Source organism: Fragaria vesca, linkage group LG3 (genome assembly GCF_000184155.1).
Source record: "Fragaria vesca subsp. vesca linkage group LG3, FraVesHawaii_1.0, whole genome shotgun sequence".
Taxonomy (NCBI): domain Eukaryota; kingdom Viridiplantae; phylum Streptophyta; class Magnoliopsida; order Rosales; family Rosaceae; genus Fragaria; species Fragaria vesca.
The window spans coordinates 15,281,341-15,309,154 of record NC_020493.1 but is presented as its reverse complement, the minus strand read 5'-3'; the positions used below and the strand labels follow the sequence as shown (position 1 = coordinate 15,309,154).

General features: G+C 38.6%; 4 protein-coding genes and 1 pseudogene across 4 annotated transcripts in view; all 5 read right to left on the bottom strand.

Annotated features, from left to right (window-relative positions):
• Window positions 1–331: 331 nt before the first annotated feature.
• LOC101313780 (EH domain-containing protein 1-like) lies at window positions 332–5,579 on the bottom strand. The gene is made up of 16 exons (XM_004294351.1): window positions 5,426–5,579; window positions 5,211–5,290; window positions 4,835–4,903; window positions 4,682–4,739; window positions 4,475–4,530; window positions 4,313–4,355; window positions 4,167–4,228; window positions 3,490–3,603; window positions 3,203–3,305; window positions 3,043–3,092; window positions 1,944–2,072; window positions 1,614–1,865; window positions 1,384–1,463; window positions 1,079–1,205; window positions 782–925; window positions 332–706 (listed from the first exon to the last, which is right to left on the bottom strand). The coding sequence occupies exons 1-16, from the start codon at window positions 5,508–5,510 to the stop codon at window positions 521–523; spliced, it is 1,638 nt and encodes a 545-aa protein (XP_004294399.1). The 5' UTR covers window positions 5,511–5,579; the 3' UTR covers window positions 332–520.
• A 1,284-nt stretch (window positions 5,580–6,863) lies between these two features.
• Window positions 6,864–8,482, bottom strand: LOC101309625 (annotated as a pseudogene).
• A 942-nt stretch (window positions 8,483–9,424) lies between these two features.
• On the bottom strand, window positions 9,425–11,860 carry LOC101309337. The gene is made up of 4 exons (XM_004295799.1): window positions 11,444–11,860; window positions 10,400–10,855; window positions 9,971–10,271; window positions 9,425–9,830 (listed from the first exon to the last, which is right to left on the bottom strand). Exons 1-4 carry the CDS (start codon window positions 11,858–11,860, stop codon window positions 9,691–9,693), a joined length of 1,314 nt encoding a protein of 437 aa, XP_004295847.1. The 3' UTR covers window positions 9,425–9,690.
• A 5,962-nt stretch (window positions 11,861–17,822) lies between these two features.
• Window positions 17,823–19,158, bottom strand: LOC101298399 (ethylene-responsive transcription factor 7-like). Its single transcript, XM_004294384.1, has one exon. It carries the CDS (start codon window positions 19,019–19,021, stop codon window positions 18,332–18,334), a length of 690 nt encoding a protein of 229 aa, XP_004294432.1. The 5' UTR covers window positions 19,022–19,158; the 3' UTR covers window positions 17,823–18,331.
• Window positions 19,159–26,033: 6,875 nt separating this feature from the next.
• The window catches only part of LOC101291030 (beta-glucosidase 11-like), a 4,736-nt gene continuing 2,955 nt past the window's right edge, over window positions 26,034–27,814 (bottom strand). The window contains exons 7-12 of the mRNA XM_004294358.1: window positions 27,385–27,756; window positions 27,077–27,297; window positions 26,931–26,959; window positions 26,746–26,833; window positions 26,562–26,652; window positions 26,034–26,378 (exon numbers count right to left, since the gene is read on the bottom strand). Of these exons, the coding sequence (XP_004294406.1) occupies window positions 26,153–26,378; window positions 26,562–26,652; window positions 26,746–26,833; window positions 26,931–26,959; window positions 27,077–27,297; window positions 27,385–27,756 (1,027 nt within the window). The 3' untranslated portion in view covers window positions 26,034–26,152. The remainder of the gene's footprint in view (window positions 26,379–26,561; window positions 26,653–26,745; window positions 26,834–26,930; window positions 26,960–27,076; window positions 27,298–27,384; window positions 27,757–27,814) is intronic.

Sequence of the window (27,814 nt, the reverse complement as noted above, 5' to 3'; positions counted from 1 at the left end):
ACGGTCGATTTACCCTTTCCTGTTTTTATAGAACTTGGGCCCACCTAGACTAACATCCCTCACATACCGAGATGCAACGGCAGAGCCGGCAACGCTCGGCAGGAGTAGAGAAGAAAGCTTGGGGGTTTCTGTTTGGGTGTGAGAGACATGAGGGGAGAGGAAAGCTTGGTGTGAGATAAGACATTAGGAGGGTTTCGTAAGAAAAGGGATCTTCATGAAGGATGGATGTTGATGAGTTCCATCAATCCACTCGGTCGTTTAGGTGTTCTTGTCATGAGTTACATTGCCCCATTTTCTTTCAAAATCCCACCTTTCACAGACTCGATCCTATAAGTGTGTTCCTCCGAAAACAGAAATTGGTATTAGAAGTGAATATTCTACAATGACATCTTGTACACTACAATAAGGGCTGAAGGCATGAACCATATTAAATTACAGGGGTAACCAAGATGCTCAAGAAGAGCAATGCTCCTTTCAAGTTTCAACATGTTATTTTTCCTCTTAAGAATTCCAGCATCCATTAGTCATATGGATTTCTGAAATTCTTCAGAAGCTCTGGGATATCATAACCCAGCATGTCGTCAACTGCTTTTATCATACTAGGCTTCAACTTCTCAAAATTGTCAAAGCTGTAACCACTTAAGGTCTCCCTGAATTGTTCAACATTCGGAAAATCCCCTGGAGGTAGATGAAATTCCCTTTGAACCTGTATGGCATGTAAAGTGTGAAAAGATACATATGGTACTGAATGGAAGTACACAAGGAGGGAATGAAATATTACCTTTTTAAACTCATCTTCCAAATTATCCGTTAGCTTCTGTTGAGTCTTGGCTTTCCCGATCAAAGCAGGCATCTCTTTTCTCAAATGGCTGATAATGTAAGCATGTATCTTGGCCGCTCTAGCACGCTTGACAAATTCATTGATCTGTGGAAATGAATGACATAATCACTAAAATAGGGGATCTTGCAGAGATATTCATTAGCTAAAGAGATAATTAAAATGCAAATTGATAGTTCATTAACCTGAGCTCAACATGGTAAAAGAACAACAAGATAAAAATAAAAGACACAAACTCACCCGGCGATCACAAGATTTCTTTGGAATATCCTTTAAGTCAGCAAGAAGATCCTCTTGTTCTCTCTCAAAGAGTTCTTTCCCTATTGGACCGGAGGCAGCCTCATTTACAGGTTTGTCATTGAATGACCTGCAAAACAGAAATTAGCTTTCATCAAAAGAAGGAATTAAGTGCTATAAGACACTTGCTTAAAGTAAATTAGAGAAATACTCTCAAGATATTATGCACAAAAGACTCTTAACATTACTAAGACTTGATCAACTAAGTTGACAAAAATTCAAGTGAATACATAGAGATGGATAGTTACCCAATATAAACTCGCATAACCTCAGGAGTATTCAGAACCTTCCCAAGGGACCACATCAATGCGCCATAAACCCTCATTAACTGCATAAGAAGAATAACAGGATCAATTGCAACTTCATATGACCTAATCAAAACCCTCAATAGATTTGAATTATGCAGAATACTGACGAGGCAGCCATGTCATGTATATGCAGAATACGGACAAGGTAGCCATGTCATGTATATGCTTACTTGTTGGGTATCAATTTGATCTGCCTTGTTGAGTACAACGCGAATCTTATCATCATGACCACGTAAAGATGAAATCACACGCTTGAACTCATCACTCACATCAAGTTTGTGAGGATCAAACAAAAGTAAAATGAGGTCACACTTTGAAGCGAACCATGAAGTGACTCCAGTAAAATTATAGGCTCGTTGTGTTCGTTGCTTCTCCCCAGATAAAACGCCAGGAGTATCAACAAATGTAATGTGCTCCAGCAACTACAGATACAAAAGAAAGTGAGTTTTGGTGTTTTCAATTGAAATTTATTCCATAGTGATTATGGAAAGATAACTTACAGGATGTGGCATTTGGGAACACTCAAACTTTGACAAGAATGCTGTTCCAAAAGATGTGAGGCCACTAAATGGCATGTCAGCTTGCACCGCAATCGTATTCCCAGGAACACTTCTTTCATCAGATCCAGACTACAAAACAAAACGAAAAAAAAAAGTTTATCAAGCAAACCATATCAATTTGAGAAAGAAAACCGGAGAATAAAAGCATATTGCACTAATCATTGAGAACAAAATTTACTTAGTTTAGAGAAATTTTAAGGAATATATTGAGCAAAATGAAAACTTCAAATTTGAATGTGATGTGAAAGCAAATGGGTATGTTGAAAATTATTTTGCATGCAATAAACCTATTTGATATTTACTAAATAACAGGGACTAGTTTATAAAGTAAAGGAGAGAAAGATACCACCAAGGACCAAGGTCATAAAAAGATGTTGCACTTGAAAAGAAAAAAGCAAAAAGAAAAAAACAACAAACAGGGCTATGATACCAATAAGAATAAAGAGATGATTCTGAAACCCGCTAAAATTACAGAACAAAAGAAAAAAGACTACGCTTCACAAAGTAGTTTAAAGAATGGTAAACCAAGGAACAATAATCTGGAGCCAACCCAGACTGTCCCCCATGTCTTAGAAATATTATCAGTACAATGATTTGATTAAACATTAAAACCTAATCAACTGGCTACAAGCCTACAACTGTATATTCAAAGCCAGAGACTTCTTGACAAATGTATCACAAATAACTTCATAACCTGAGGTTATTTGCGTATTGTATTTCAAATTAAACATGAAATTTTCGTAAAACAATGTAAATTCTAACAACCAAACTTTACTGTTATACTCTGATAAGGATAGGTATTTCTAACAACCCTATCACCAGTACCAACTACAGAAAATTTTTATAACCAGCAAAATAAAAATTGAAAATTATAATCATAGTTTAGTTTCTAAAATTGTTACTGAATCTAAATAGAGCTGGAGTGTTTGAACACTTTCAAACTTGCAAAAACCATATAGAACAGATGGTAGTAATGTTCTATTGCTATGTAATGTAAGACTACTAGGAACAGAATAAAAGGAGATAAATTTAAGATTACCATAACAACAACAAATCTATCTGTCGTAGGCTCAGGACCAATGTGAGCTCCTGTCAAAGGTGACATGCAATAAGATATGAGAAAGATCAAAAACTGTTTTGTGCAAGACAAACAAAAAAAAAAAGTAAGCAAACATGCACTTGAACAGAAAACAACTTGCCTGGATAACTTGTTTTAAGTAAATGTTTAATAAATGTTGTTTTCCCAGTGGAGTATTGACCCAAAAGCATAACCATGGGTTTGGCATCAAAATCACTGTTTGTCTGCAAAATCAACAAATAAATATGATTTACAGTAACCTATAATCAATGGTATGACAATATTTACTACAAATATGAGTACACAACAAAATTTAGCTAAGAATGACTAGGTATTATTTTCAAGATAGAACTGAAAGCAAAGCCAGTATTTCACGAAAGAACTGAAATAAGTATGCTGCTCACTCACAAGTAATGGGGATACAAAATCATTAAACTTGTAAGTAACTTCCAATGGTTTCAGCTTCTGGACATATAATCTCTTCAACCCATCTACAATTGATGTTACAGCAGAGAGCGGAACCTATCAAATTGCCAAAGAATTGATAAGCCGTTAGTGTTAATCCATATATGAGATCAGTAAACTAAATAATAGTAGCGACACTACAAAATCGCAATCCATGAGCAGAAAAAGTTTAGCATCCAAACTATGCCACCAAAAGAGTACACCCCAAACATGTTCTTTACTTTATAATGGTGAAATTATTAGAGCATCCTTTCATGTCAATTAATATCAGGCATAAACAAAAACACTATTGAAACTAAACTATGTAAGCTTCTCCATTTTCTTTTCCACCAGGCACAACAGCTTCCTTGAGCGGTAGTGCTTCAAAGTGTAATTGACTCGAAGCATTTTCATTTTCCATTTAAATCTTATAATAAAAACCTAGGTCTTTTGGAAAAATCAAATTGAATTACAAATATGGAGAGACTAGCATACCAAGTTATAGTAACACAAGGTCAACACCACGCATCATGAAAATTAGAATACAATTTATTAACTAAGAAATTTCTAAACAAAGCAAGAAAAATAGAAAGAATATTAAGTGGTGTCAATAATCTTTCTTTCGAAGAAACTACGGATACCTTTTTTGATGATTTAGAAGAAAACCAAAGTGCTGAAGGTGATTGTTGCACCACAGGATTACCTGTATCACTTGTTATTAGTAATTGCATATTCAACACAAGAAGTACGAATACAAGTCTCAGTTATCAATTGAGAGATTCCTCACCGTTTACTTCGTTCTCATTTGTCTTGTTTGAACGCTTCTTTTTCTGAATCAAGTACAAGTAGAAGAAATCAATTAAATAAAGTATTTAAGTAGAGGAAATCAATTTAATATAAGAAAAAGACATAGAGCAGGATAAAATAAATAAGATTGTAGCATATATACCGCTAATAACACATCCAACCCCTCCATGACTGGAGGCTTCAAGTTTTCCAAGTCTGCTGAACAAAGGAAACATTACAAAATTCAAATATCTTGGCAATACCAAGAAGATAATACAACACAGCCCATACACTACAATTTGTACCAGAAAAAGAAAAACACACTACAACTTGTCAGAAAACAAAACTAAACTAAACTAAAGCAACCCACCATTTCTGGTTAATAGATCATTTGTAATCTCATTTCCAGCTTGTGCAAGGGAAACTAGCTACAAATGAAACACGTAACGATAAGTCAGATTCTTACACATCAAACTATAGGATATTGCAGTCCACTGAAATAGACTGACACTAATAAAAATACCTGCATAGCAGCAACGAACTCAGTAAAACCAAGAAACCCCTGCCTCTTTGAATCGGTAATTGCCCAAACCTTAGTAAAAGAACACCAGTTATGTCAACACTTGTATGAAGAAACTAAAGCCTCCAGAACAGAAACTGAGGTTGATCTTCGACAGTAAAGATATCGAAACAAAATAACGACTTTGCCTCTATGAACAAGTTGCATTGCTCAAAGGAACTAAGAGGATCTTTAACTCAGCTAACACTAATCAATATACTGATTATTATGCTCCAAACAAATCCATCAAAAACACAAACAGTAACAAATTACACAAGAAAGTAAAATTCACTGCACGGTCAAAATCAATTCACACAAGCTTGACGGAATCAAATCTAACCTGCTTAAGATCTTGGCGAGACAAATTGGACATGCTGAAGAACTTGATAGCATCACTCCCCGTAATGCGGCCATCACTATCTGCACAAAGTGAAAACCAAATCAGAGTCTTTTCATTTCTACTCAATAACCGAAAACGAAGGAAGAAGAAGAACGATCTTTAAGCTTCAACAAAATTGGAAGAGAATGAGTGTGTGCCGTGATGATGCACTGTACCTGAATCTGCGAATTGAAACCACTCCCGGTAGATTTTCTGGTGCTCTTTGGAGCACGAACTGATCGGAACTGAGGAAATTTCCATGGAAAATCAAAGAGAATCAGATTTTCTGGATTTGAATTCTAAATTTTTTTTTTTTTTTTTTTTTTTTTTTTTGGAGAGAAACAAATTTGTTACTCTCTTCAGGTGGGTATTCGGGGCCTGTGTCCTCTTTACACCGACGCGAAGGAGAATACGGCGTCGTTTTGGTGGTGTTAGAATGACGAAACGTTTACTTTAGTTTATTTGGGGTCGTGGGGAGTCAATGTCGATACGACGACGTATGATGGGACTCCAACTGGCACGCGGGATAAACACGAGTTACCTCCAATCAGTAAAGGGAACATGTGAGCTTACTCTTAAACCCGAAAAAGACGGGGAGACATTGCACCTCGCCTAACGCTAACGTCGCTTGCATCGACGGTCACAGGTTTGTGTTTACCGAAACCTTTACGCATGAACTTCTCATGTGTGCTATGAGACTTTCCCGACGGCCTTCCGGTACTATTTGGGCGGGGGCGGTGGGTTATTTTCAAATATTCTGGTAATACAAGCATGACTTTGCACCAATTTCAACTATCTACATGAAAAGCCTGAGAAAGGAAGTTGGCTTTTTGAAAGGTATGAGCAAACCAAATGTTATCAAACCACTAGCAATATGCAGATGTCACGAATGAGGGATTTCAGATGCCAAAGAACATCATAAACTTTGTTAATTAAAACAGTTGATTGCTAAGAGGGGATCTCTTTCGACCAAAATATGGATTTATAATTGAATCTTTCAATAACCAAAAGACCATCTTTGTGGGCGTTACACTATGCAATTTTAACACTCCAAGTATAAAGACGGCAAGCCCCAGCCACTAAAGGACCCCATAAAATCTCTAACCAACATTATGTTGGTAAATGAGAGGTATCATAAGATAGAAGATAGTCAAGTTTTTTTTTTATGAAAAAGAAGTTAGTCAAGTTATAACTATGTTTGTCTAATTTTTTTTAATGCTAAAATTACAAGGACAAACCTCTGGAGCAACCAGCTCCAAAGAGATGGAAATTGATAACCGAACTCACATTCCGGGAAAATCCCACATCCCAGTAGCGCGACGCCAAAAGCTAATGCCCTAATTTAGCAAGAGCATTGACAACAAAGTTAGATTCACGAAGAGTATGCTGAAAACTTTGTTTGTCTAAGTTATGTTATTCCAAACTAGACCTTATAATGAGAGAAAGGGAGGGTCTCATCACTGAAACTGTAATTTCATTACACCACTATATATCTACCACATGATAAGATAAGTACAAGAATTACTACCAAAAGTTATGAAAATGGATTGAACTTCATATACACATCCTTAGTGCCCAATTTCCAAACTCTCTGAGTCTAGCTTAAAATTTTACCTAAGAAATTCCATTAATGGTCTTCCCCAACAGCCATAGAATTAACGAAAACTCAATCATAACTAACATGTGCAGTGTAGTCCTATCCAACGTGAACCCGTAAACAGTAATGCCGGCTTTATTGTTCTCCAAATAGGTCACTGCAAAAAATGGGTATAAAACAGTTATCAGTATGCTCTCTAATATTGATGCAAACAAAAATGGTGCAATTTAGGCAGACTTACTTAGAGCTTGACGTTTATGGTAAGAAATGGTATTATATGCATAAGATGGCACCATCTTTGTGTTTTCCAAGTCATCTTCTTCCTCACTAACCTCATCCCCGTCTGATTCTTCGTGTGTAATTATATGAATTCCTGGATCATTGGCCACCTGTGCCGTAGGAGAATCCACCTCGGTTGCATCAAACGTCTCCAGTGTGGCACAAACATGCCACTTGGTGGCTAGACATGCCACTGCTTGGGCTTTGTGTGTTATTTTGGTTGCACTCCGGAGTAAAATGAGGAGGCCGGTAACCAAAGTTATTGAGCATAACTGTATCCAACAAAATGAATTAATGAAGACTCATAGTTATATAAGCTTTCGACTTTCTCAGAAAATTCATAAATTCATAAATAAAAATTATAAAATGCAAATTGTCATCCAATGATGTGACTAGTTAAGCAACATAACACAAGTTCCCCAACTATAAAAATATGTTGATAATTGATTGTGTAATGGCCGGCATGGGACTTGGTCGTGATGAGCAACAATGCGAATTGGCTCCCTGTGATCAGTGTTAGAGACCACAATATGAACCCCCGGAATCTATGGCTTATGATCGCCAAGTGCCTTCGAATTCTAAGGTGCTCGGACATGATTGATCCCACATCGGATTCGACTTGAAACACTATGGCGAAATCTTGAAGCCGTAAGATTTGGAGGTAGCAAATCAACCGAAACAAAACACAGACGAGGAAAAACACGGTTGTCCGGTAGAGCCATGAACATGGCTCCAAAATGCATGCTACACTGATACTTACATAAACATTAGCTAAGAAAGGCACTTTTGATAGTCCAGAAGTGTACCACCATATCTTATACACACTCTCGGCAACGAAGCATGGTAGGACAAAAATGGAGAGAATTCTCAATGATCTCTACAAATGAATAAAAAGTTGTCAATGTAGGAGAAACTGTTCTTTGAATTAAGAGATTCAGAGGAAGATTAAACTCACATTCAATTGTGCTGTGTATTCCCTCCTGACCGTTTCGCTCTCATGATAGAGCTTATCAAAGAACAAGAACCTCTTAAGCCCAAACTTCCTTACGAACCATGAGAGGCACAGAAATGACACCGTCGCAACGCTGCTCAACGACAATTGCACGACATTGTCATAGGGCCTCTGGTGATTTCCGTCGCAGGGGGCGCAGGCAAACACGAAATGGGAAATGGCAGGGACAACGATTCCAAAGAGGATGAACATGAACCAAGAGAGACATGCTCTCCAAACATTGGATTGATCCACGAACATCCATCATAGGTAGGATCTAAAGCTCTTTAATTCATCTTGTGCATGTGAAACGCAGCGCTTGAACTTGTTCTTTCGGTTTAACAAGGCCTCTCCATTGTCTCCCATTTTCGGTTTCAGTGATGAACTTTCTAATTGGGGTTTAGTATGTCTGCAAATATAGAAAAGAACATGTTGTTCGGGAGTTTGAGATAAAAATAGTAAGAACTTGCAAAGGTATACAAGTGGTACTTGCTGATAGTTGTGATGGTAAGTTTAATTGTCATGCGATGTGTAGTATACCTAAGAAATTTATTTAGACGTCATGAAGTTTAACCATTTGGTTTGTTTTTAATTACTTCGATCATAGGAATGAGAGAAATAATCGCATCTTCAAGAGTGAAAGATATGCTCCCCGCTGCTTCTCAAAAATAGTATCATCATGATTAGATTCAATTTAATATCGTCTAATTCTCTATTCTAATTTTTTTTTTAAATCGTGATTAGATTCAGGCTTTAAGTCAACTAGTCCTAATATAACCCTTACTGAAAAGTGGGGAACGTAGCTACTACTTGGTCATTGTTCTTCCTTTGCCCTGCATGTGTTCTTCTCTAGTGTTTCTTTTTCTGGCTTTGGTTGTACTCGGCTTTGCCACTCAACTTCACCACAACATTTCTCTAATACCCAGCTCAAGTTATAAAATTACATGTACATTTTCAGGAAAAAGAGGAAGGAGCATTCGGTTAATAAATCTGACCAAGAAGTACGAAGTTAAAATTGAGGAAGTTTTTCTGCTCTTAGCTTATCATAGTGCTACAACTGTGGAAAAGTGCATACTGCATTGTGATGTATCAATGTAAATATATCACTAGAATCATATCTTGTTTAACACTACTTTATGAAGCCAGTATAATAATAATAACATACTCAAGAAATCTACCAATTTAAGTTGTTGGTTGCAAATGTTAATAGGGTGTTTACTAACGTGAAATAGAGAAACTCATACGTCATAATTGATCTGGAGGAACTGTTTCTTAAACTCATATCAAACCCTTCTTGGGTGACCATGCACTTGCCTACATGGGAGGCTCGCTCCGGGCGGGTTCTGATCACTTACAATACACAGCTCTACAAGGTTGGGAACGGCTCAATATTCTTCAACAGGCACGCGGTCAGAGCCCAAGACGCTCGTTCCCCCTCTTCCAGCCAACCAGCCATGAGTTGCTACCTTAATTTAAGTAAATAAAAATCACAGTACTCTAACCTGCTATCGCAATATGAACATTAACAACACAACAGAAGAAGGCATGAAAGAAAGCAATCCTAACTTACTTGATTATGAAATGCCATTAACGGTTTTTCCTAACAACCATAGAACTAATGAAAATTCAATCATAAATAACATGTGTAGTGTAGTCCTGTCCAAGGTAAACCCGTAGATAGTAATGCCGGCTCTGTTGTTCTCAAAATATGTCACTGCAAGTGAAAAACAAAATACATTAGTACTTCTGCAAAGTGACTGAGGTATAAACCATTTGTAATTTTCTTCATAGAAAAAAAATAGAGTTTGTGACCAGGAAGAAAGCAATGTGCTATTCCAGAGATGGAAAATTTACCTAGAGCTTGTCTTTTCTGGAACGAGATGGTACTATATGCATATGATGGTATCAACTTGCTGTTGTCCAATTCATCTTCTTCATCCTCAGCCTCGTCCTCACTCTCATCATCCTTACTGGATTCTCTACGGAACATTTGGCCACTACTGGCAATCTGAGCCGTTGTCGCATCAAACGAATCTAATGTGGCGCAGACATGCCATTTAGCTGCAAGACATGTCACTGCTTGTACCTTGTGTGTGATTTTGGTTGCACTGCGCAGCAAGATGAGGAGCCCGGTGTTCAAAGTTATGGAGCATAACTGTACCAAAGAAGAACCATTGTTACGATATAATGATATGCTTCATCTTATTCAATCCATGATCCATTCTAAAATAAATGAGGTTCATATATAATTTCCATGATGGAAAATGGAATTAAAGGACATACCAGAAGTTCTCCACCTCTGTAAAAATCAAGGCTGGAAATGGCACTGGACTTGGTCGTGATGAGCAACAAAGCAAATTGGCTCCCTGTGACCAAAATGAGTGTCCACAATATGAAATCGCGGCACCTGTGGCTTATGATCTTCAGGTGCCTCCGGATCCTAAGGTGCTCCGATAAAACTGATCCAACATCAGAGTCCACTTCGAACATAGTGGCAAAGTCTTGTAGCCGCAGGATTTGAAGGTAGCATATGAGACGGAAGAGAACACACACGAGGAAGATCACGGTCGTGCGATAGAGCCAGGAGAAGAGCTCCATTAGGCATGCCATTGCGGCACTTGCATAAACATTGCCCACATAAGGAATCTGCGAGGCTTCGGATGCGTACCACCATATCTTGTATACACTCTCGGCAACAAAGCTTGGTATGACAAAGCAGCAGACAACCTTCAAAGATCTCTACAAGCAAAACAAAACTTAGCTTGCGAGTCCTCTAGACAGTGAAATTGGATTGCACATAAGAAAGGAAAGGGTCCAAAATGTGGACATGCGCATGCCTACTCCACGAGGTTAATTTGTACATTACTTCAAGCACACAAACATAACTTTTTTCTTTTCCTTTTGAGTTTGATTCACCGTCATCCTCTCTATTGTCTAATGAAACTACAAGTACGAATTTAGATAGACGAACATCCATTCATACTCAGAACTTTATATAAGAGATATAGCTCGAAGTCTCAACTCAATGGCATAGCTACCATACATATGTTAAAGTGTTAAACCTAAACCCTATCAATCCGAATTGAGAACTTTTGCATTATTATCACAAAATCAACAAAATAGGAAATTATTTAGCTGTACGGTGAGTGAGTTACCACAAATTTATTCATTCACTAAAATTACACTGAAATTTTACCTAATTCACCATGATTTTAGCTGTGAAAAATCATGTTCTTCATTGATTAAGAAAAATTACTCATTCACAAAAGAGAAAAAAAAAATCTAATCATTAATTACGAGGATGAAAGTGAAAACTGAGAAACTCACATTGAGCTGTGCGGTGTAACCCTTCCTCACCGTCTCGCTCTCATCGTAAAGCTTATCAAAAAACAGAAACCTCTTCAACCCAAACTTCCTCACAAACGTCGACAGGCACACAAACGACAACGTCGCCACGCCGCTCAGTGACAGCTGCACGACGCTGTCGTACGGCCGTTTGTGCTTGCCGTCGCAGAAGGAGCATGCAAAGACGAAATGAGACACCGCCGGAACGACGATCGTGAAAACAACGAAAACACTCCAAGAGAGGCACAACCTGCCTACGTTGGATTGGTCGACGCACATCCACCGGAGATAGGACCGGAAGCTCTTCAACTCGTCCTGGGCGTGTGAAACGCAGCGTTGGAACATTTTGTTTCTCCGGTCGGCTAACAGAGCGTCTCTGCTGCCGCTCTCGTCCGCCATGGTTTTGGAAAACGAGCGAGGCTTGGTTTCTTGAAGGCTAGGGGTTTTTGATCTCTGTTACGAGTTTTACAAAGAAGGGTATAAATATGTAATGGTTTTTCTTTGGTGAGTTGGTTATAACTAAAATGAGTTGGCGAGAAGAAGACTGGAAATCATGTAGAAAACTTCTATATATAATTGTTTGACCCTGTACGTTTTGCTTAAAAATAAAATCCCAAGCTATATTTGTGTGCAAGAAAAATAGAGGTTGTATGAGTCATTGGACGGTTCCATTTTACCTTTCATTATCTTCTATATTGAAGACAATTTTATCTTTACGCTCTAATTATCAACATGTATGTACGTAATCTACTATACTGAACGTGTACTAAATATGCACATCAACCATCTCGAGGGTAAATAATTTTATTGAAATTAGACCAAAAGATCAAGTTTATGCTTGTATGTTCGTGTAGTACGTCATGAGTCATCATGACAAATTATGACCCGAAATCAGGACAGAAATTAGGGGATATCAAATTACAATAAGTCTTTCGTTGTTACTTATGTCTAATTCAGATCGTTAATTACGTCTATTGATAGATGAATATGAAATGATAGCAATGATCGATTCCTAATTGTTGTTTAATTAAGTTCTACACAACTAGCTAGTGGTTCCTTCTCCCATGCAACGTGTACACTCAGCCCACCATTTACGCAGTTAGCCAGCAAAAGATTGCCACATGAAGAAATGCTGATACTCAAAACTCAAAGGGTGGGTTTCTTTCTTTCTTTTCTTGAATCGGATGTGCATTTTCTCGTGCATTATTAGTCCTATACAGACAAAGAAAGTGAAGAAGCTCCGTCCAAGTGTTGAGTACCGATCGGCAGAATTACCGTTCGACAGAAAACAAATTAAGTTTCATTTGTTTAAATGGAGATGGAACAAAACGAAACTAGTATAAGGGTGAGATGAGCGGCAGTTTAGTAGCACTTGGCTTTCAACTTGTTGGCCTACGTGTGAGGCGATGTGAAGTAGCACTTGGCTTTCAACTTGTTGGCAGTTTTCTCATCTTTAGCCAAATCGACTACAACCTACTATGTATTCACCAATTAACTACCAAAGATACCAACCTACTTTGTTGGTGTTGTTTCTACTTTGTTTTTTCGATAGATTATAAAGAAAGTTTTACATAAAACAAACTACAACATGAAACCTCTAGGAATATCCTCTTCTAGGCTTCTATCTAATCCAAATGGAATATTGAGTACACAAAAAGGGGTAACCAATAAAACCAAACTAAATGAGATGACGCCCTAATGCCCAACATGTCTGTCACGAAATTTGTTTCACGATGAACATGCCTGAAGTAACAAGCTTAAAACTGGGACGCAAGGCACAAAATATCACGAATGAGAGAATGAACGCACCATGGAGTAGAAGCCTTCCCATTAAGACAGTCGATCAGAATCTTGGAGTCTCCTTCCACCAACACATGAGAGAATCTCTACAACAATGTTGTGTGTAAAGCTTCCTTAAGAGCCGTAGCCTCAACCATCAGTACCGAAGTGTCTCCAATATGCCTAGCAGCTACCGTCAATAGATAACCATTAGCATCTTGGAACACAAACCCAATAGCAGCCTGATTAGTTTGGACCGAAGCATCAAAATTTATTTTTAATGAAACCGTAGTTAGGTGGATGCCATTTGATTAGATGAAGTCTTGAAGACTTTGGATGATGATAAGTGATATTCGCAGTAAGGTAATTGTTGAGGAAAGAAGTAGCACAGAAATAACATTGAGAACTAGAAGCTTGAATTTGACGGAAAATAAAATGATTCTGTGTATGCCAGATGGACCAAGTAATCATCAATGCCAGCTGCATAAGAGAAGCATCAGAATGAGAGAATAAAGCTTTCAACCAGTATGTGAGAGATTCACTAGAAGGCGGTCTAACATTTAAATGTGACAATTCCCACACATTTTGAGCGAAATAACATTGAATAAACTGATGATCAATTATTTCAATGTGAGATTGGCTAAAGGGGCGGTGAGCTGGAACATTTAAATTACAAATGGCGAGAGTTTGGCCAGTTTTCAGTCTGTTACGAAACATAACCCATGAAAAAATCTGAACTTTAGGGGTAACTTTAATTTTCAAATTTGATGTAAATAAGAAGCATTTGAACGAGGAGTTATGGAGCTTTGAAGCATCCAACTAGCAGAACTGATAGTAAAACTGCCTAACGGGGAAGGACCCCAAATAAAAAGATCTAGCTGAGGAACGGGAGAGGTACAACCATGATTTTATGAAAAAGATCTAGAGGCACAGTCTGTTGCAACAACGGAATATTCCAAGTGCCATTCAAAATGAAATGGCTGACAAGAACATCCAAATCTATGCTATTCCTAGTATGAGTAGGAATAACTTGTTGTAGAGGAAAATGCAGTAACCAATTGAATTTCCAAAATAAAACTGATGTACCATCACCAATAATTCATCGCATCCCATCAATGAGAATATCACGAGTCCGGCCAGAATATTTTTCCAAGCAAACAAATGAGAAGTTTGTTTATGCATAGCAAGAAAGTGGTCATGTTTAAGATATTTGTTCGTGACAAGCTGGACCCACCAATTTGAAGGTTGTGTGAGAATTTTCCAGCCTAATTTAGCAAGTGCTGCTCGATTGAAAATATGAGCAAGTCGAATTCTTAAACCCCCCTAATTTTGTTAGAGCAGCCATTTAAGACCAATCCACAGCCGAGTGGGAATTACCTAAAAAAATAGTATACTTTCTTTGTCTATTTGATCAGTAAATTTTTTTAGCCATTCAAAGCAGGAAAGAGTATGATTAGGAAAACAATTGAAGAACATATGCAAAACAATTCAAGAACACATATTACTAAGAGAAACTTCAAAGTACTCGATCTCCACTCATCCGATCTAGATAGAATGTATGCAACACATAAAGAGAGAGGCAATCATGTCAAACTACAGTATGAACGATTCTGAGCTTCAAAAATAGCTCCAAATATCTACCTCCGATAAGGAATATCTACCTTCTTGAGAATGCAATGCATAATTAAGTGCATTAGAATCTTCTTCAACTAAAACTTTGAAAAAGTTTGTGATGCCCCGCCGAGTAGTATATGAAGAGACCATGAGAGTTGTAGCTTCTGCAATGAGAACTGAAGCAGGTCTCAGAGAAGTAACAACAGAGTTGACTATCAACATTCTGCCTCACATTAGTCACATAAGTATCAAAATTTATTAATAATATGATCCGGAGGATTCCATTACCTAGTTTGTTCTTTTGGCAAGAACTCATAGAGAAACTTGTTGTGCGTATCGGTCTGCACACGATTCCTAGGTCACCACTACAGCCATCAAGTGAAGATGGGTATGGAGATTTAATTTACATGTACAAAAGTTGGCATTAGTTTGTGTGATGTCATTTCTTATAACCTAAGGTTAACTCTTCACCTTTTTTATGTAGAATTCTAAATGACTCTAATCTAAGCCAATTTTTTTTTCTAACAAAACTATATATTACACAAATGATCTAATTGGGCTCTTGAAAAAGACAAAGCATACGACAATAGCCCAAATAAAAGAAAACCACAACGGGCCCAAAACCAAGCAAGCACACAGTTCAGCATATATAACAAATTAACAACCAGCAATGTTGAAGAGAGCCGCCATGAGAACAGAGCAACTAGCTGGCAACAAGATCTAACATGGATAGATTCCTCATTCCTAATTCAAAACAATAATCACATAACTCAAACCACCTTCGAAAGGGAGAAGCTCGATCGTATGAAGTCTTATGTCAAGAAATTAACCTTGTAAACCAGTTAAAAGAGAGAGACATGCAATCGAAAAGATAGACAACTAAAGGGTGTTCAATCCCTTGTTGCATCACTATGTGCGCTATTGGGCACATTCCACTTTGATCAAAGCTCCAAGGGGCATATATACATGCCATGACAGAAGAAATTGGATATGCGCCACGCCTCCGCCTTGGTGTATACAAGTGCAGCAACCAATTTGAGAGGAAGAAGAAAGATAGATTTGCTAAGGAATTGTCTCTCTGGTTATTTTGAAAAGGCATGACAATTTGTACATATGGGGGCTCAGGTTTTCTGACATTGACTCAATGCCCTCGTGTAAATACATAACATTTATTTGTTTATAAAAAAAAAAAACTCACAAACAATTAAGGGGACCAATATAACGTTTTAATATTACCGTGACGAATTATCTTATCAAGCTTGATTTGGAAAAATTTTACAATGTGTTAATACATGTGAATGATTTGATGTGTCAACTTTGTAAATTGAGTCCTCAAACTAGTCTTTAAAGTTGTAAAATTTTGTAGTTATAACATTAATAATCATGTGTCCTCAAACCTCAAAGTGGTAAAATGTATGCTTAAAGTGGTAATTGAGTCCTCAAACCTCAAAGTGATTAAAAAAAGTTGTTACAACTTTAATGACTCATATTACAACTTGGAGGACTCAATTACCACTTTAAGAACAAATGAGAACTAATGTTGTAACTAATTTTTTTAATATGATGTGTCAAGGTGATAAATGACTTTTAGTTAGGAGATTTATACGAAACATTTCTTGATTTAGTGAAACAAAATCAAAAATTTTGCTAAAAACAATAATTTGAATTTTTTTTTTCATTTTGTTTCGTTTCAGTCCAACTTACCGCTCTACGTACCGTAGAAAACACTCCTAGTGTTGAAGGCTGACACTGGTTTCTCGTTCCCTCTGTTTTCTCTTTTTCGTTTTCTTTTCTTTTCTTCTAGCAATTAAGCTGAAGACACAAGGCTGAGCTTGTACCCTTACAAAGTAGCTGTACTAGTTCATTACTCAGAGAAGGAGGGGACACAAAGTAAATGCATTGTCATATTTTCAGTAGGTGGCGGCCTCTGTTAGCATTGCAGTCGATATAGCCTTCATTTGATAACTCATAGGCCCAGCATTGTTCTGTGAAACCAAATCGATTGAAGAAACTGGTACCAACCAACCGATTTATCGAAATTTATGGGCAATGAAGAAAATGGTAGAAGATGGGAATGTTAGGTTTGCATGTATTTAAGAGTTTGTAGAACAGAGTAACCATTCTGTTTATACACTTATTTTGCTCGCACGAGACCATTGGGAAAAACATACTGTATATGTCATTCACGAGAGAACGGCATGTTTCTGTAGGATGGGTCGAAGAATGTCATTCCGATTCTTGCTTATGGGCGATGTCTTTCCGATTCTTGCTCATGGGCAAGAATCGGCGTTACGACAACTTCTGCCTATTAGAGAAAGCGGCCTGAAATCCAAATTTGCCAAGCCTACAAAAACAAATGAGTCCGAAACGAAAGAAACAAGAACAATGTCTTCTACTGCTTGTATTGTATAGTACATACCGTAGGCTAGAGAATGAACTAGCCATGAAATCCACGTTACTTACCCAGCTGGCCGTAGCTGCTGCCTCAATCACCACTCCACTCCAGTCACATTTTTCTGAACTCTCAAAGATGCCATCCTTAAAAAAATCCAATATGAAATCTTACATGCACGCTAGGACAAGTGCATCTTCTTGGGAGTCTCCTTCCACTTCCAACTTGAACCATCACGGCATCACAATTCCCACCTACACCACACCCAACAAAATAAAAACCATTTTCAGAGAAAAGCAGCATTCAGGGGAATGGGAATGGCATTGGGGCCAAAAGAAAGAATTGGAGTGACAATAATGTCCCACCAACCAATCTTACCCCTATATCAATATGGCATATGGGGGTTCCTCTTCTAAGTCCAAGTTCAAACTTCCAAAGTGGTCATTGCATGCAATTGTTGACCACATTCCATCTTCCTCTTATCAAAGATTCAAAGCAATGGAGAACATCTCATGCACTCTGATGCCTAAAATCACAAGTCAATGAAATTTCTTCAATTGATGAAGGGTGCAAGGGACTGCAAGCTATATGCTTTATATGCTCTTCCACTACCTAGGCCGCCCATGCAAATTGAGCCACATTACATCCTTCACATAAGTTGCTATGAAAGGAACTGAAAGCTGAATAAGAGCATAAAGGTGTACCCAAATCAGAACAGGAGAAAAGCCTCAAATCTTCATTTCCTCATTAGATAAGCCTTTATGTAACTTTGTGAACAACAAACTAGGGAGATTGGAGAAACCCAGATCCCACATTTTACAAACCCTAATACATAACATTGACAACAACAACATCAAGATCCTCATGATAATCTGTTTCTACTCTAAAAATGAGAAAAATAAAAAGGTCATTCTCATCAAACACAATGCCATAATACAGAGAAATAAGATCATTTTCATCTTATCTAACAAGAAAAGGAAAAAGAAGCGAAAATTAACCAAGGATGTTTGAAGTGTGTTTTTTGGGAAGAAGTGTATTGGAATCATTGATCATCTTGCTCATCAAATAATCGTCATCATCAGTAATCAGAGGCACAGAGCCGTCCAGCCAAGATCATGACCGTCACCTCCTCCTGCCGCGTCGACCTCATCCAACGGTGGGAAATTAAGATCAAACTCCAGCGGCTTCCGAAACGACGACGACGCCGCGAACTCCCCGTCGTCCTCAACCACCGAGGACGACGAGTCGCAGTCGCTGTGGCAATCCTCCGGATCCATCGGCGGCGTCCGCGGCTGCTTCCGCCGCGACGACTCCGCCGCAACGATCGTCGTCGACCGCTGCGGCGCCGGCCGCGGCCCGCTAAACGACTCCACGGTGGAGCTCAAGCTGCTCGACGCAGGTCTGGCGGGACCCATTTGGTTATCGTCTTGAAACCCGTAACCCGACCCGAACAACTTGCCGTCGAAGTTGGGATCCGTCGGGTTGTTGTAACAGAAATGGCTGGAGTAGGTCGGGAAATTGGTCTTGGCTTTGGGTCCGCGGAGGACCCGGGCGGCGGCGTCGTAGGCCCGAGCCGCGTCCTCGGCGGACTCGAAGGTACCAAGCCAGACCCGGCTCTTCTTATACGGGTCTCGGATCTCCGCCGCGTATTTTCCCCACGGTCTTTTCCTGACGCCCCGGTACTTCACCTCTTTAATGGGTCTGGCTCCATTGGGCTCGGCCGGCGACCCATTTCCTCTGGCAGCCGCAGTGGCGGCTCCGCGTCCCCTCCTCATGGCCAAAGAAATCAATGGCAGATTGTCATAGAACGAGTTGGGTTTCTCAGATTTTGGATGAAATGAGAAATGGGTTTGAAGGAGAAAGCCAGAGAGGGAGAGAGAGAAGATGAGAGAGAGAGATGGGTGGGAGAAGAACCGGATGGCACCAGCACCACCTTCTCTTCTACACAGAATTATATTAATAACAAAATTTGGGTTTTGTTTTTTTTAAATTAATAATAGAAATGCAAAAAAAAATTAAAAAATTCTGGGTTCTCTGGCTGAAATCAAATGGCTTTAGCAACTTTTGTTTTCTTTTGTTTTCCTTTCTCGATTTTCTCTACCTTCTCTTGCCCCCACAACGACTCGATTGCTCCTTCCTTTATCATTCTCACGGGATTTTTCAAATTTCCTTCTGTAAAAATATGAATATCCATTTCCATGTCAAATGCCGATATTGTCCTCGAGCCATCCATAATTTCCCGACAGTGTCCTCATCTGGGAAGGAGGGACAATACATTTCTTTTGTGTTTCGGTTACTTTGCTTGTTGGTGAAGTCTGTTTCACTGCTTTGTGTTGAGAATTTTACCCAAAATCAAAGGGGGCTTCAGAACCAATGAATGGTGTGGGTGAGGGAGCAATGATTTGGACGGTGGAGCATTTGTGTAACTTTACTTGTGTTGGTTTTGCGGAACAAGGAAGAAATATCTTATATGGTTCCAAATTTTCCAGTTTGTTTCAAGGAATATGGCAATATATATCATATGATCTCACCATATCTAGATTCAGATCTGACCAGTTTCAGTGTTCACCTCACAAGTTGTTTGGTTAGATTTTGTATGAGCCATGGGGTAAAAAAATGTAACCATCAATGAGGTGAATGTTTGGTCTATTTTGAGATGGTGATATATACACGGAGATAATGACATAATGTAATAAAAAAAATTTAAGAATAATGTAATAAAAAAAAGACATAATGTAATATATATATATATATATATATATATTATTTTTAAGAAAATAGATAACTTCATAATTATATATGACTAGAAGGTGCTTACATCAAATGTTGTCTTACAACTAAAAACATACGTGACACAAACTTTTACACCTGACAGGTAAACCTCTTTGTAAATACGTGTAAAAAAGAGTCTAAATACAAATGACCTTAAACTATCTATATCAAATCCTTATAGAAGGTAAAATTAGTTGTGTAGAGACATCAATTGGCGTACAACTAACAGAACCTAGAATTTAACAGAAATAACTTGTAATCAAATAATTGTCTAGACTATGGTTGAAAGACTAGAACACTATAATGGGTAAAGACCCCTAGATCCTCAAAAGGTTAGAAAAGGTTAAGACCCAAATAACAAGCCCTACCCCATTGTGGAACTCAAACAACCTAAAACAGTGTGCTCCAAGCCTAGCAGAAGATGACTCGTTATCTTATCCCACCTCCACCACCATCTGCCTCCATCACCGTGATGCTGCAATCAAGACCCACGGCCATGCCAAGCCTCCACGAAATGTTGCATACCCTCCCGGCCACGCAACACCTAGGTTCGATCAAGCACGCATAGTCTCGCGACTAAAAGTAGCCATGTCGCTGATAAGAGCATGAAAGCCTTTGACGACCCCCACCACCACAACTCTCAAAAAAACAAGGACGAGCATCCTAAGAACCTGCACAAACCAACAAATCTTGAATCCTTCTGTCCACACTCGACCGAACCACATTCAAGAGACTAAATAGGCATAAGGAATTCCCATCTGGCACCAAAACCTAATGTCGGCTGCCGTCGAATTAGAGAGAATTTGTAGACATAACGTAATAAATTTTGAAGTTCGATGGAGATGTATAACAGGTTAACACAAAGCTAGAGGGTGAAAGTTCAGGTGTTCACAGTAAAATTACTACTTTCATCTCTCTTTCATCTCTTTATGATAGATCTATGCTCTCGAGCTTTTTTTATTTTTATTTTTGAGTAGAAAAAGAAAATCACAACGAAAAGGCCCGAGAGCAACCAAATTGAAAAGAATCTAACTGAAAGCTTGCAGAGAGAAGTTATCGATTCAAATGCTTAGGCACTGGAGAGCCTGTATTTACAAGAGTATATGCCATGAAATTTGCTTTACGAAAGACATGGGAAATGATGTCAAACCACCAAATTAGGTGCAAGATATCACGAAGAATTGGTTTGATTCTCCAGTGGGCAATGGAACCAACAACAAAGCCCCTTCGACGAGCAGCTTCTTGTGGTTGAATCTCTTAGCAGCCAAGACCTTCTTTAAGGACAAGGCACTCTGAAATAGTAACGTTCGACGAATGTAGACACCGAGCACCAGCCACAAAAGGATTACAATCAGAATTTCTTAGAATAAAACCAGTAGCAGCAGAATTGTCTGACATTGAGCCATCAAAGTTGAGTTTGACCTAGTTTGGAGCAGGCAAGATCCATTTTATACATATATCCTCTTCAGATGAGGCAAATGAACATGGATTGTTGATTTCTCAATAAGCAGAGCCCACCGAAGCAACAACAACTATTATTGAGGAATGGTTTGACTGGCCAAATTGGAAAATAACTTGGTTTTAGGATTTTCTAATATGCCAGCACTATCGTGGTTGCATGTATGATTTGATTTTTTGTTTTTCTTTTCTTTTCTTGCCTAATTTCCTCCAATCTTTCTAATCTTACAATTTTAGATCACTCATTCCCTTACACCCGCTATCCTTCCATTTTTTTCATCCTTTTCAACGGTTCTTTTTCCTTTCATTATGGAATTCTAAAATATTCATGTCACACCCTAACTTAAAAAGCTGAATTTTTCTTTTTCTTTTCTGAGTAAGGATGTCAATAGCTCGTCTACTTTCTTCTTGTATTCTTATTTATAATTTGACATAGGGCACATGAATGGTCTCTCTCAACCCTAGCCGCTTTGGCGGAAGGGAGCTATCAAGGTGGGTAACTTAGCCCTCCTCTCTATCAAGGTGGTCGTTTTAGACCTCCTCTCTATCAAGGAGGCCATCTCCGGTCTTTCTTTCGATTACCTTTCGTCTCCACATTTGGAGGCATCTCACCAACCCACGAGAATTGACCCTTACATCAAACAAAGGATCATGCAAACCTTCCATGCAGATCTAGACTTGGCTTATGGGCATGAGAGCTTGTGTGTTGGTTGCTTGACAAGGAAGGGTGAATTGGGTCGGGTCCGACCTAGTAGAGCGAGGCTAAAAGTTTTTCATCCATGACCGAAATTGATTTTGGATTCGTTCTCGTGGCGGTAGGTTTCAATGTTGGAGTTGATGGAGATCAATGAAGAGGGGTAATTGTTGACAACGATGAAGATCATCATAGGGGTGTGGTGTTTCACCCTAACCCTTGGCCTAAGTATTGGGAGGCGTGCAAGGCTAACGAAGGCGAAGAATTTGATCAGAGTATAGAAGAACGCTAACGACGAGATGATACGGTGACAGGACGGAACGATGACTCCGATCGGTTTGGGTGCCCCCCATAACAATTATAGAGACCAGACTTCGTTTGAGGCCCAACCCAATTTAAGTGCCCAAAACATCTAAGCAACTCCAATGAAGTTGTCTTTTTACTCGTGTTAAATTCAAATTTGACTTGTGACATGGCAATGTCATTTTTGACAAAATTTTACTCCAATGGATATGTCATTCTTAACTATTATTTTATTATTTTTCAAAATATTTTACAATAAATAAATAAAAAGAAAACTAGTTTTATTTTTCTTTTAGTCTTTTCTGATCTATCGGTGAAGTCCTCTTTGGTTGCAAACAAAAGTCCATTGTCATTTATCTTCGCTCTTCTTCTTCTTGTTCTTCATAGTATCTGTACTTTGTTTTCTGGGCAACAAATGATGAATTTTAGAAGTTCATTACTGCCCGAAATCGAGCCAGTGAATCCAAGCCCGATCAAAATCCCAAACCAAAATCAAGCCATCGATTCTTTCTCCAAATCTCAGTGGTCACAAACCCAGAAACCCAGAAGATGCAGAAACAAAAAAAAGAAAAAGAGAAGTAGTATGAATGAAGAAGAGAGAGCAGAGAGAGAGACGAAAGAGAGAGAATCAATGATAAAATAATAAATGGCTCGTCTCCCCTTCTGTGTCAAACTTGACACAATCCCAGTTATAGTCAAATCCACGGTGGATTTGGCTCTTTCATTGGAGAGGTTAGTGGGTAGTCAAAAATAGCTGTTGGGCTGCCAACAAGGATTTGACTCATTTGTTGGAGTTGCTCTAAGAGACCTTAATTTTGGCATTGGGTTACTAGCTAGCATTGAGTTCTTCTATGGGCCCACCAAAGAGACCTTAATTTTGTGTGATCAATTATTCACTCACCAATTGGAAAAGTTAAAGCTTGCGGAGCTGTCGGTGATGTAGGGACTAGAACCAAAACCCAACAATGAGTGTATATAGGCGGCATTCTAGGAAGAAGGGGTCATGAATGTTGTACCACAACATGTGGTGGCGTTGGGTGAGGTGCTGAATCTGGAGAGCTTCGGATGAACTGGTATTGCAAGATGGGGAGGATTCTTGGCCTCTAACATTGGAGGTAAAGCAAAATTAAGAGCAAAGCTCTTTATTCAATTACAACTTGAAACTGAAAAGGAAAGACACACAAACTATGTCAAAAAAGGTGGACAACATACACTAAAAAGCAAATAACATATACATGGTAAACAAAAGAACATAAAACATCGACATGAGGCCTAGAGACCTTTATGGAGTACATGTCCGCCAATGCATCGGGAAGAAAAAGATAGGGGATCTCAACATCCTAGTCCAGAAGACCACAAAACTGTAGCTCATCAAACTGAGGCCTAACTCTCTCTTTCCTCCCTCACACCTGAATTTGGTCGGCACTGACAGCTTCTACCTTTAATTCAATTCGGTGGTTTGTACGGCCGTGAAACCATGGTGCCTCCGTGCAAGAAGTGCAAATCTGGAGAACAACCACCTCTTCCTTCGGCAACCTCGAGTTTTACGGCCACACCCTAATGACGTTAGTTGACACTTAACGACTGAAATGCCATCGTAGAGCGTTCAAATCAATGGTGTAGGTATACCATCGCTGGAAAAAAAAAACAACACTTGGCACACCACCGTGTATGAGAACAACGCCTTCGTTAACAACTTGATGAGTCACAACTTAGAATTTCAAGAATGGTAACTCTGATCCCGGCCCGTAGGAACGTGTCACCGCGAGAAGACCATGCCAACACTAGCCCCCTAAAGAACGAAGCCGGAGGTGCCCTAAGCAAGTAGATCCGAGAGGTGCCCTAAGCAAGTAGATCCGAGAGGTGCTGCCGCTTCTTCAGCTCTGAAGGAACATGAGTGAACTCCAATCTTAGTTTGTATGTACTCGTAATATTATTATAACATAAGAAAGTTGAAATTTCAATTTAATTGGTTTAATTTAGTTTAACATTTTGATTTTTTTTTTGATCAGGTAAATATTACAATTTTGTGAGTCGAACTCACAACCTCCCACTTATTAAGAGGTGACTATGACGCTATATCAAATAATATTGGGCCGCTAGTTTAACATTTTGATTTAAAACAAGCTCCGCTAGAAAAATATCAAATATAACTAGATACAAACTTTTTTTTATAGAGATACCTGGATTTTTTTTTTCAATACTAACCCACTAATTTCATCGTTGCTCACTTTGCCAGGATTGGTCATCAAAACCCTAGATAAAGAGCTAAAACATTTGAGTTAACATTTCTTTACTTGGATTTATGTTGCTTGGACTTGCTTGGATGACTTCTAACTATTGGATTGAGTACAATCTAAGACCACCATGTCATCCTTATTTTATTCTTACTTCATATCTAATAGTTATAAGACATCTAAACAAATCCAAACAACTTAAATCTAAACAGAGAATCCAGATCCCTCACTAAAACTTCAAAGAAAGCAGTGAGAACTGGACGCCATGTAAGTTGAGATTACGGCCAAGGAGTGTTGAAGATGATCATTATTATTATCATTATTCAGCATAATCCAAACGCATAATGAACATTTGGGTGGATACAATAATGCTGCTAGTCCACTTAAGCACCATCGGAAACAATAAACAAGAGGATCTCCCGCTCACACCTCACCAGAAAAAGTTGCGCGTTTTACGTTTGGTTGATTCCAACAAGTAGTGTTTTTCTTTTTTCTTGGTTCAATCCAATCCAATTCAACCATCAACGCACACTTGTGTTTTTGGCTTTGGTGCATATTAATTCTAGCTATACATTCACTTTACAGCTGCTTGATATATAGTGATGAAATGCTTGGTCAATTGCCTGAATCGAAAGGAAATATATGCTTGAATTAGGGTCTTAGTTCACCCAACCAACCAACAAGTTCTTTCAGATTCAATCCATGCATGTATTATAGTGATATGGAAATTCATTTTTCCTCAAGTAACAGGCAAATGACACAAACACATATTAGAGCTCGAATTAGTCTCAAGCTCGTCTGATCATAAAACGAGTATCCGTCTCCGAAACACTATTGTTTTAATTCGAATGTGATGTAAGCTACCTTAAAGTTTAGACAAAACAATGATTGAATTTAAATACGGAATACGGTCTACTTCGTGATGTTTATAGAGACATAGCAAAATAGAAAATGGAAGGGAGAGGATGGTCAATGAAATGGAAGTATATATGCTAATTTGGTGCAGATTATAAGCCACGCTTTGTTAATTTGGTCCCTTTCTTGAGGGACGGGGCACGCCAAATCTTGATGTGGGAAGGAAATATAAAACACCAGTGCACGCCTTTCCTTTTCTTCCATTGTTGCTTCCTTGCTGCACCTGCTTCTTGTGCACAGCAATCTGTAGGAAAAGGTCTGCTTATACCTACTCAAAAAATAAATTGGAAAAGCTTTCCATGCCTTCTGTTTAAATGGAACCTCGACACTTCACACACACACACACACACGAAAAAACAGATTTTGATGATCTGATTTTAGCTGAAAAGGAACAACGCAAAGTGCATGTAAGATAAGTTGTTCATTCTTTATTTAGGTTAGATTCGTTAGATAATGCTTACATATATAGTGTACAATTTAAACTTCAAACGTATCTACATGGATCTGATTAACAACAGGACAATCTATTACTGAAAGAAATAATGTTGATCAGCATCAGGATCTGAACGTGGAGTGAAGTTTTTATTCTTTAGAAACTTTGAGTACCAATGAGCAGAGAGTTTAGGCTGTCTTTTTAAATCTGGATCATCCACATCGATGTAGTAAAGGCCGTAGCTTGATTCTAAGCCATCCAAAAGCTCCAGTGTATCCAAGAAAGACCAGGTAAAATAGCCTCTGGCATTTGATCCATTCCTAGTTTCATGCACATCAAATTTGTTTGGTTATCGACATCAGTAATTAACCAAAAATCTAACAAAACTTAAGAGAAGATAAATTCCATCGCTTATAGATCATCATAAACGTAGAACAATTAAAAGTAATATATTAGTACAGGCTAAACAAGCTAGTTAGAGATGGATGTACGCAGGTGCATACCTAATAACATTAAGCAAACTGTGAATGTGTCCGTGCAAATATTCGATTCTGGACCAATCCTCTAACGATGAATTGCGTCGAGTTCGTTGTCCTGCACATACATCCATCCATCAAAGATTTGAAATCCGTATAACCAATACATACTACGATCAACAAGACAGAGAAAATTGTATCAATTAGTTACCATTTTCGTGGATGTATAAGAGAGGATTGCCGTAGTTTTGTTTGATATATTCCAACAGTTCTTCCATACCCCAAGGTGTTATCGGATACTGAGGAATCCATCCAAGCAACTTTGTTATATATGCATCAGTCAACAGAACTATAACTAATTAATTAGTTACTGAAGAATTGCTCATACGTACGTACCTCAAACGTTGATCTATCCTGATCCAGAGCTGCATGCATGCATGCATATCTAATTAGTGATAGACACATTTACAAGGTATATATACACAAAATTAACGAAAACGAATATCTAAAGAAAAAGAAGCAGAATGTAAAAATCATCATACGAGAAATCTTGATTGCCGAATCAGCAACATAGTCTCTTGTTTGAAGGTTCAGGGCGGCAGAGTTGTCATCGGCATACAATGTGTTATAGTAATTGAGTCCGATGAAGTCGAAGGATCCCTTGACCAGTGCAGACTCAGCACTGGTGAACGTCGGAAGTCTAGAGCCTGCATTTTTTTTCATTACTCCAGGATACTCTCCATACACCAAAGGATGCACCACCCTGACGACAGTCACCATACATCAATTCGATATCGATTATCTACTAGTTGTAATGATCGACTTAAGACAACTAATCAAGCGCACTCACCAACTGAAGTAGAAGTCCATAGCTCTTTGAGCAGCAGCTTGGTCTTGATGGGTTTCCGTTCGAGGAATAAACCAATAGGAAAATACATTGATGCCTATAAACCCACACTGCTTGTGCTGGTAGGTTTGCTTGTACAATGCAGCAGCCGATGCATGAGATAGCAAGAAATTATGAATTGCCAGGTATGGTTCCGTTGTGGAGTCACCCCTCGAGCAGTTAACACCAAATGGTGCTGAACATCGTGACGGTGGAAGGAATCCAATATCATAACCCCCGAGTACAAATACATTTGGCTCGTTCATAGTAGTCCAGTGCTTAACTCGATCGCCGAACTGTGCGAAGCAAACATTTGCATATGCAGTGAAGTCTTTTCTGTAATATCAGAATCCAATCCCATAATTAATATTTCTCCACATCTACCTCCACATTA

Coding starts and splice junctions, on each gene's coding strand:
- LOC101309337 (XM_004295799.1), bottom strand. CDS start 11,860: ATGGCGGACGAGAGCGGCAGCAGAGACGCTCTGTTAGCCGACCGGAGA. Junction 10,856..11,443: donor GTTACACCGCACAGCTCAAT/GTGAGTTTCTCA, acceptor TTTTGCTTGTAG/AGATCTTTGAAGGTTGTCTG. Junction 10,272..10,399: donor ACAGAGGTGGAGAACTTCTG/GTATGTCCTTTA, acceptor TCTTTGGTACAG/TTATGCTCCATAACTTTGAA.
- LOC101298399 (XM_004294384.1), bottom strand. CDS start 19,021: ATGAGGAGGGGACGCGGAGCCGCCACTGCGGCTGCCAGAGGAAATGGG.
- LOC101313780 (XM_004294351.1), bottom strand. CDS start 5,510: ATGGAAATTTCCTCAGTTCCGATCAGTTCGTGCTCCAAAGAGCACCAG. Junction 4,740..4,834: donor AGTTCGTTGCTGCTATGCAG/GTATTTTTATTA, acceptor TTTCATTTGTAG/CTAGTTTCCCTTGCACAAGC. Junction 1,866..1,943: donor GTTCCCAAATGCCACATCCT/GTAAGTTATCTT, acceptor TTGTATCTGTAG/TTGCTGGAGCACATTACATT.